Below are 10,309 nucleotides of genomic sequence, written 5' to 3'. Positions count from 1 at the left end.
TTTATTATCAAATCATTTCGAAGTGTATTGTAATTAAAATCTACAATCAAACGAGTTATTCAATTTTTTCTTCATGGTGTATCATCATTTTGTATTATCCATGGCGGTGAATCATCACATCGATAATCATTTATCACGTCACGCTTAATCTAAAGCTCAACTGGGACTAGCATTTAAACAAATATTTGTGCAAATGCAGATATAATGATGATGAACAAATAAATTTTGAACATGTTAAAATGCTCTTATGGATTACCTTTTTTCGAGAGGCAAATGGCTCGGTTGAAGTACATGCATTTTTCGTAAATATCTCGAAAATGTGTCAGCACACGTTATTTTATGAATTATTGTTAAGTTTTTTTTTAATTTTGAATTTTAGAGCATTATTTGTTTTTGTTAGTTTGAAAAAATATCAAGCGATCTAAAGTCCAAACTCTCAACATCATTCCTGAAAGAGCCGGTTTTGATATCACGCATTTTAAAACAAAGATTTTGAATACAGACAATATATTGAGCAGACTATTCATTTGAAATGAGACGAAATAGCACGCTTTTTGGGACATTTTGATTATGTGACAACAACAATTTGGATGCTCAACGAAGAACCGCAAAAGTAGAGTTCTATTTTGGAATTTTAGATGTCTACATGTGCGGTCCCCGTTAAGGATCCAAATTGTGGTTTTAACACAATCGAAATTAATCGAAAGTTTTAACACAAATTAGCGTGCTCTTTCGTTTCATTTTAAATGAATAGTCAGCTCGATATATTGGATATCTGAATATGGTATAAAAACTGATGAACTTTAGTAAAATCAAAAACACCATGAAATTATATAAAATACATTCCAGTAACTGCAAAAAGAGATCAACTATAAGGTCCATTTACCGCAGGATTCTAAAAATATAAATAAACAACGATTCGAGAATGTTCAAGCCGCTCTGAATTTTTTTTTAAATGACTTAATGTCCACCAAATGTTCCGATTCCAAAAAATCTTTTGTCATGCAACATTTATATTATTTAGTAAATAATATTTACAACACATTTTAAATGATCTTTTATTCTTTTCTGGGGGCTTTTAAGTTTATACATTTTGCCAAATATACACAAATATTCATCATATATACGTCATATATCTCCAGTGGATATTTCGTATTTTATTCTTTATATTGTGATTATTCAAGAAAGTCCGCACAAAAGAGAATGAAAAAATTCGTATATATGAATTATTCACGAAATATTCACCGAATATATGCATTTATACACATCTATTTCTGCATATTCTTCATAAATATATGACTATTCATCATAATGTTTGAATATATACTGAAATAGTAGTATTCACTTGAAGTTAAAAGCCCCTAGATTATTTTGCTTGTATTTGAAACTCTCGACGAGTTTGACCTTGAATTCGAATGTAAAATACTGAATGTATAATAAAATTCCAATTTTAAACGGAATGCCATTTTTTTCCGCTCGAATTCAGTATTTTAATTCAAGATAAGTGACAAAAAAAAAATGGATTCATTTGCGCTACGTTAATTGATTTGTTTATTTGTGACCATTTCATCACAGTGCGGTTTTGCCCTTGCGTCGTGCGAGTCTAAAAGTGTAAATTCGTGTGGATTTGTGTAATTGTGTTACATTTTGCTATTCTATCAGTTTGTGTAATTTTCTATTCGTTTTTTATAAGTTTTTGATTAATTAAGGAATTATTAAGAAGTCAATTTATCTTGATTTTTTTTCTCGTCGAGATTATATCAAAGGGTGTCTCGTTATTTTGTAATTATTATTGCATGTGTTTGAAAAAAAAAACTTGTTACATTTCAAAGCTCGGCTCCATGGATCTGATAATGTGTTTATGGATATTTTGTCATTTTTTATCATCTCGTTCTCTTTATTACATCAAATAAAAATTGTATAAATATTACAAATGGCGGTTTTTCTGTTGAATTACGGTCCCATTGACAAACAAACAAATAAACAAGCGAAAAAAATTGAATATCCAATAATATTGCCGTTGCTGATATTTTGCAACGAATTACTGTTGTTTCAATCTAACAAAATTCAATAAATTTCGTTTTCCACTGAGATTTTTGGGTAATTTAACAGAAATAGAGAGCGAGAGAAAGAGAGAATTGGGGGGAGAAAGGGGAGAAACGATGAAAAAAGAAAACAAATTCCAATCGATAATCAAAATGTTTGTGTGTATACAAAATTGTTAATATCCGGCCATAAGTATGAATAGAAGCACAAAATCTGTAATCACATGTACTTGACTATTTCAGTGTGATGCTTCAAAAGAAAAGGGATAACACGAAAAAAAAAACTGAATCAAGTTCAGAGCGAAGATTTTTGTTGCAGCTAAAAATGCGATGAAAATCTCGAGAAAAATTCCAATCTGTGTAATCAAAGTTGATGTTTGTGATGGCCGCAGAGCGATTAAAAGACAGTCGCCCCGAATCCAATAGCGATTTTGTTTCACATAGCAAGTGAGAGATAAAGTGAGAATATGGGGGATAGGGACTAATCTGGTTGGGTTCGCCGTTCAAACATTTAATTTTCTAAAATTTCTTCATGATGATAAATTGTGGGAATCGATTTTACGGTATATATGGCATCCAGCGAACATTCAAGCACGTCGAACGGCTTTAGCCAACCATCAACATTGTGAACGCGCGTATTTTTCACATTCGCTTGTTCGTTCATTCACCGTATCGCCATACACCGAAACATGAGAGAAAAATTGTATTCATAGCATCAAATATAAATATTTAACAGAGACTATGTACTTACGATATTTATTAATATCGAATATCAAATCGGAAAAAAATGACTGGAGGGTCCGAATCAAAAGCTCTCAATTTATATCAATGCAGCGTATTACAAACACATACAATTTCATTGCAAACTTTTTTTTATATCGTTTCTGGACTTTGACTGTAAATCGCAATTTTTTTTTGCTGTTTTCATCAGATTTTTTATTTCATTTTACTGTGTTTTGTAGCTGTTATATGCGATGGTTGTTTTTTTAATGCTCGTTTTGCAACTTTATGTCGGAGCATTTGATTTCTTTTTTCAACATTCAGTTTTATAACAAATTGTCGTTGGTACACGATTTCGACATGTTTAGAATCAAACAACACAGGACAAACAACACATATACACAGAGAAATCAAAGTAACACCCGATGACGGGCAGTGATGAAAATACGCATTCACAACTTGCGAATACATGATGAAACGTATGGCAGAATTGCGTGTGCCCCAAACATAGTCAATATGAATTTCACTCTTTTTTTTTCGAAAATAAAAAAACGTTAACATGATACTCAATGGGTTTTATTTAGTTGGCTTTCAATATTACTGCCTATTTGCTATTTTGGGGTTTTTAATATATCGGCCTGTGATATCAATATCATGTATCAAATATTCATAAACAATTTTACGCATTCTTTCATTTTTATTTCATTTGAGAAGGGAGCCGCATTTCGGCGGCGATTTCCATCAACATCCGATAAATCAAACCAATCGAACAACTTATCGCAATCAAGTCATGCGTACTTATGCGTTTTATGGTTAATCTCAAACTAAAAATGTTAAGAGTATAAAGACTTAAAAACATAGCGCTGGTCACGGCAAAAATCTAGGGACTTTTACGTATATCTTCAAATGTATACGATTTATACTGTAAATAGTGAACTATATTGCAAAATCATCTGTAATATGCGCAAATAAAGGTGCATAACTGCATAAATTTGGTGTATATTTCGTGTATATTTCGTCTATGGCACGATTTTTCATTCTCTTTTGTGCGGAACTTCTTCGATTCTCTCTCTGTGTGTGTGTACACTGCAGTTTAAAATACACCGTATTCACTGGTATAGGCGAGAAATTTTAATCGTATATATGATAAATAGGACGTGAATATTGTGTATAAATTTGTATGAACGAATAGATGAAAGCCCCTAGGCAAAAATTTAACGAGGGATGCAATGACAAAATTCTAGTCAAGGCTCTGGGAAGAATCTAGAGAAGGTTCTGGATAAAGTCTATTGTATATAGTGTAAACCACTCTTTGAAAGCAAATTGATTGTCTCAGAAAAAGTGAATGACTAAAAAAGGGTCATCAAAAGATCTCTAATACAGTAGCTTTTTTATATGAAATCTGTCACACTAACGCCCTCACTCTATCTTTTGGCGAACTAAACAGAATAAAGTTTAATATAAAAGTAAAGTCTCCATCAGGATATTTTATACAGCCGGTGTCAAGATCAATAAAACTGTTAATAGAATCTGCCATTTTTACGCAATTTTGCGATGTGATTGCCAGATTAAGAATATAAATAAAATAAATGAACGGAATAAACGAACTTAACAGAACAGAATAATTCGCACGAGTGTATGACAAGTATGTAAGAGAACAATAACATTACATTTTGTATCTATCTGTCAAATGTCACACTCACACTTATGAGTTTACGTATGGAGATTTTAACAAAATCATTTCTACAAGATCTACACACTCTACACCCGAGGCTTTTTAAGTTAAATTAAAACGCATATAAATTTATGTTTTTTTTAAATAGAAATTATCTAATGCTAATTGTACTAACTTCACTTTCAAAACAAAAAAATGAAACAATTTATTAAATTATTTTTCAACAATTTTTGGAATAACATATGCGCTCATTCTCACACTTGTGAAATAATATCCCATTCTATATATAGATGGCACTGTCTATACGAAGTTCGGCAAACAAAGCATTACGCTTATTGAGCGCATTACACCTCTTGTCATCAAATGATCAAACTCCAAGATTTTTTGGTGGCAAACCCTCGGAAACTGCGTGCCCACCTATGCTTGAAAATGACACCAAAGATTACAAAACAGCACAAATAAAATCTCTGCGTCAAATGAAAAATAAATTGCGCCGAATGATGATAATGATAAAAAAAAGATCTATAAACATTTTTATGTCATAAGTGAAGCCAAAGCTGTATATACTGTTGAAGTAACGTTATTGAAATAAAATGAATGGAATCAACAACGTCTATAATTCTCTAAATTCTCAACGAACAGAATAAATGTGTGAATAATTTGTGTAAATATAATTTACGGAAATCATCAAATTTATTATGAGAGGAATTTTTCGAGATTTTTTTTTTTAAATTAACGTTATAAAGTAATTACTGTTTTATCTGCTTCATTATATAGAATGAAAAGGCCAAAATAGAATGGAACATATTTGAAATGTAAATATTTTGTTGATTATAAAGTGCGAAATAAAAAAAATTGAATATTTTCTCATTGTCCAGTAATTATGTATATATTCACCATATGATAGCAGAACAGATACTGTGGAACGACGCAACGCACATGCTTGTCACAGAGTTATTGGTACGCAATCAAATTCTATTCACGTGCCACTTGACGGCTATAAATTAGTTTTTATTGTCCCGAACCATACACACTGTACGTCACACACTTTCTCACAATGCCAATATTTAATGATATATATTATTGAACTAAAACGAAAGACGCTAAGAAACATGACTGTGAGTTTTCCGCCCAAATAAATTAGTTCATGACTTCTGTGTTGTAATAATAATGCGCGTATTTTTTCTCTCTGTTCACTCTCTGTATGTTCAAATCGAAATTGTTGATGTATTTGCCAATTAATTGAATCAATTAAAAGAATTTGATTTGTTGACATTATCAGTTCATGTCCATTGTCTTGACAATGGAATTTTTTAAAAAAACGAATCGTGAATGAATGTTTAACTAAAACAATTCAATTTAATTTCTTTTTCAATTTTCCAGAACAATCGACAGAGTCTTACAGATAATATATGTTATCAAATATGTGGCTAAATATTTTTTACTTAAAAGCAGACAACATCCCAGTGATTCTCATTCTTTCGCCGAACGACGTGAACGTGAAAAGTCGTATCTAATTCTCTTCGCGTATGGTTATATCTCGTGTTTTATATTGTTTTGAATCAAGTAAATTTAATACTTACCTTATTGACACATAGTACTTTAGAATGCCGCAAAACTACGGGTAAATGTGATTGATCACTGTTTTGATTTTGCTATTTTGTTTGTTTATTCTGTTTTTCATTTTTAACGGGTTTTGTTCTTCTTCTTCCGCATATACAATTACACACAATAGTTCGAATTCATCGCCAACTTCTGACGGCCAGACAGAAAATAAATGCGAAGTTAGTACTTTTCGAACGGCATTGCCGCAATTTTGTGTGGTCGGTGTTAAGAACTTAATTTTATTAGGTAAAACCAAAATGATATTGTGGTTGCGAAAATGTATTGCATTCATTCAGAATTTGTGTTTGACTTTTTTTTCGTTTGTGAAAATAGGATGGGGTTTGATTTTGGGTTATCCAACCATTTTATTACCCGGTTTAGATAAAGATTCAGACTGGCCCCTATCTGGCGATGAAATAAGTTGGATTGGATCGATAAATTTATTGTGCGTTCCGTTAGGTAGTTTAACATCGGGTTTACTAATGGAGAAACTTGGAAAACGGAGAATGATGCAGGTGTGTATAGAATTACAGTTGAAAAAAATAAAAATTCAGTTTTTTCTCGAATTTGGACATTGACTAATGCTGTGCAAACAACATTTGAGAAAAAAGGCTTCAATTAAAATAAATAAAATAATGATGAATGCGTATTATGAGTTTACTTGAAAAAAAAAAAAAAAAAAAACAAAGAACCTTTCATTTTTGTGGAAATATTTTGTACAATTGATGAAAAAAAAAGTTCCAATGAAATTAATTTTGAGTACAGCATGAAATAAATACGGCTCAAATTCTGTTTCCAATGTTGGTTTTTATCCGTGCACTTTGAAAAACTTTGCATTTCATCTCTGATTTTTGGATGGAAGTTATTACGTGTTTAAAAAAGTTATTTTATTCAATTTAAAAAAAAAAGTGTCCATACAACATAAAAGCTATACCACATTATTTATTTATTGTCACCATTTTTGGTTGAATGGTAGAAAAAACTCTTTCTAAATCCTATTGAAATATGTTTTACAAATATTGAATACCAAATAGATGAGTTTTTTTTTTTATTGAAAATTACTTGTTTTTTTTTAATTAAAATTATGTATTTTGTTTATTTTGCCCTTTTGTGATTTATTGATAGATATTACAGTTAACAATATTTTCACGAATATTCAATTAAAACATTGGCTTTGATGTGAAAAAAAAAAAAATAAATGTCGTTCATTCGATATTATTTCAATAATATTTATTGTATTTTTGTAGCTTTTGAATTTGCCAATGTTGGCTGCATGGGCGCTATTATACTATGCAAACAGTCTTACACAGATTTACATTGCACTTGGTTTGTCTGGAATGAGTGGTGGGCTATTAGAGGCGCCGGTAGGTTTATTACATCGATGTAAATTGGCTATTAAATGTGATATAAATTTTTTGTAATTTTATATTTGTGTAGCTATTACTTTATATCGCCGATACCATTCAACCGCGTTATCGTGGCATGTTGACTGCGTCGGGTACGGCTACAGTTTTGGGTGGCGTATGTTTACAGTTTATCATTGGTTCAGTGTTGGATTGGCGATCGGTGGCTTTAATTTCGGCCATAGTTCCATTTCTTGCATTTAATGCTGTGTTTTTGGTGCCGGAGAGTCCATTTTGGTTATATCAAAAGAATCGTATTCAAGATGCTCAAAAGTCGTTATGCTGGCTGAGAGGGTGGGTGGAGTTCAAAGCGGTTGAAAACGAATTTCATGGTATCATTCGTTCGGTTGAGGATATTCGCGCCGATAAAAAAGTTAATTCGATTAAAAAGTGGAGCAAACAGGCTGAACCATTCATGAGACGTGGCTTCATTCTACCATTCGCATTGATTTTTGTCAGTTTTATATTTCAACATTTCTCGGGAATAACGCCACTTCAAACGTATGCCATTGAAATTTTGAGCACATATAAAGTTCCAGTCAAACCATACAGTGCGACAATTTTTATTGGGGCCGCTCAAGTGATCGGCTGTTTAATTGGCACAATATTTGTACGATCAACAGGCAAACGACCGTTGGTATTTGCATCGTTCATTGGATGTAGTTTATGCTTTTTTGGATTAGGACTACAATCATATCTAAAAGAAAAACCCATGCCGTTCACGTCAAAGTCAATCGATGTTGGATCGGCCATTGATAATCTTCAACAGGATGTTTTTTATTCAATTAATTCAATTCGCAATCGTATGGATGACGAAGCAACGCAAAATAATACACTTTCTGAAGCGATCGAAAAAATTAACTTACTCATCGATTTTGGTCAAAATTCGAGCCAATTACCTAGTGCGACGAATCAAAATGATACCGAGAAACTTATCGAATTACTTAACATAACAAAAATGATTATTCTTCCATCGATGATAAACGATGAAAACAAACAAGAAACATCTAGAATCGTTAAGAAAATTGAGCAAGACATGTGGAGTGTATTGACATCAAATGACACTATTAAGCAGTCACATCTGGTAAATGAATTAAATGAAATGTCCAAAGGTTTGCAGACATTCACGCCAAGCATTTTGGCTAGATCAGCCGACAAAAATGCTGAAACGTTGGAAATTTATCAATGGATGCCATTTATATTGTTATTATGCGGTACAACGTTTGGTCATTTTGGTGCAAAGTTGTTTCCATGGATGTTAATCGGAGAGGTAAGCGAATTTGAATTGAAAATGTTATTCATCGATACTAACGAAGTTGTCAAATATTTTAGGTCTATCCAATGGATGTTCGTAGTGTGGCAGCTGGTATGTCGAGTGCGATTGGCTATTTGGTTGGATTTGCATCGAATAAAACATTTGTGTCATTGAAAACTGCATTCACGCTCGATGGAACATTTTGGATTTATTCAGCGGTGTCTCTAATTGGATGTGTGATTTTAGTGTTTATACTTCCAGAAACAGAAAATCAAACCCTAGAGTATGTGCAAGAATTTTTCAGTAAAAAGAAAATGAAGCGACCCCAAGAAAATGATGAAAACTGTAATGTTGCGTAAAAGCAGACAGAATCTATTTTTCTACATGTATAGAACTTAAATTAAGATATTTTCCCTAGTTTTATTGTTTACAAGTGTATTTTCTGAATAGAATTAAAATGTTTTGGCAACATTTGCCATCTGTTTAATTTAACATGTTTCATTTTTTGTGTACACCCATGGCAAAGAAATGATGCGAAAGAGTATTCCCGTGTCGCAGGGCTTACGAGAAAAAAGACGTTTAATTAAAGACATTTATGATATTAATAACGATTAAAGAGCAAATACTATGAAAATTATTGCTATTTTACTACGTTGATCAGCTTATTGATACCATTTATGTGGAATTCTCATGCGACTTTTGTGCTTTATCTCTGTGGTGTCTTTTGCTCTTGCTCCCTCTCTCTATTGATACGATTGAGCACGTGAAGCGATTGTGGTTAAATGAACATTCTAGTTGGATTGAAAATGTGATAAAAACGTGAGTATCAACTTTGATATTGCATCGATGAAGATGATGCGACGGAGATGGGCCAATTGGCAAATGGCCCATAAGAATGTCTGTTTACGTGCAGTTGTGTGCGTACTGTATTAAAAATAATAGCATCAACTATATACATGTGATGTAATGAAGGCTATAAATTGAACGATATAGTAATGAAAAAGATGACCAAAGTGCCGTAGAAAGCGGTCAAAACACGCACAAACACCGTATGTCCCGGTGGCCGGATAGCTTTCGCAACTAAGCAAAATCTTTCGCTCTGTCACTATCACAGCATGAACAAATATAGAAAGAAAATAAACAACTTGAAATGATGATACGTGAAAAAGAAACTTCGTTTACAGCCAAATCGAAGTTTGGCGATTATAACAATGTGTTTATTGTACGGCAAATATTATAACCATTGGTATGTCTATTTATCTTGAGCGCAATTCAACCATTTTGTTAGTATATATTTATGTGGATGTGTAAGTGTGTGTGCGAGCTGTGCAATTTCTGTCCAGTAACAGTAAACATACATATTTGAGAGACTCACAGTGAGACATCTATTTTCAAACACCGACGCACTGTAAGTGAACATCTGATGTTCATATGGTGATAACACCCAAATATTTTATCGTTTACAATTGAATATCATAAATATTTCAAAATTGATTCATAAACGCTTACAGATTCTAGCAAAATCTAGACTTTCGGCCTTGAGATTAAATCGTTATCGTTCAATCTATTATCAGTAAATTGGTAGGAAATTTCACCGGGAATCAAG

General features: G+C 32.3%; 1 protein-coding gene across 1 annotated transcript; it reads left to right on the top strand.

The window, feature by feature from the left end:
- Positions 1 to 5,836: 5,836 nt before the first annotated feature.
- On the top strand, positions 5,837 to 9,190 carry LOC116338857 (facilitated trehalose transporter Tret1-like). Its single transcript, XM_031764370.1, has 6 exons — positions 5,837 to 6,064; positions 6,176 to 6,291; positions 6,379 to 6,560; positions 7,293 to 7,409; positions 7,483 to 8,718; positions 8,781 to 9,190. Exons 1-6 carry the CDS (start codon positions 6,048 to 6,050, stop codon positions 9,060 to 9,062), a joined length of 1,950 nt encoding a protein of 649 aa, XP_031620230.1. The 5' UTR covers positions 5,837 to 6,047; the 3' UTR covers positions 9,063 to 9,190.
- Positions 9,191 to 10,309: the final 1,119 nt, after the last annotated feature.

This window comes from Contarinia nasturtii, unplaced genomic scaffold (assembly GCF_009176525.2).
Source record: "Contarinia nasturtii isolate CC-2019 unplaced genomic scaffold, AAFC_CNas_1.1 Cnas_scaffold_414, whole genome shotgun sequence".
Classification (NCBI taxonomy): Eukaryota; Metazoa; Arthropoda; class Insecta; order Diptera; family Cecidomyiidae; genus Contarinia; species Contarinia nasturtii.
This window is presented reverse-complemented; position numbering and strand designations above follow the sequence as displayed.

Coding starts and splice junctions, on each gene's coding strand:
- LOC116338857 (XM_031764370.1), top strand. Junction 6,292..6,378: donor TAAGAACTTAATTTTATTAG/GTAAAACCAAAA, acceptor TTGTGAAAATAG/GATGGGGTTTGATTTTGGGT. Junction 8,719..8,780: donor CATGGATGTTAATCGGAGAG/GTAAGCGAATTT, acceptor CAAATATTTTAG/GTCTATCCAATGGATGTTCG.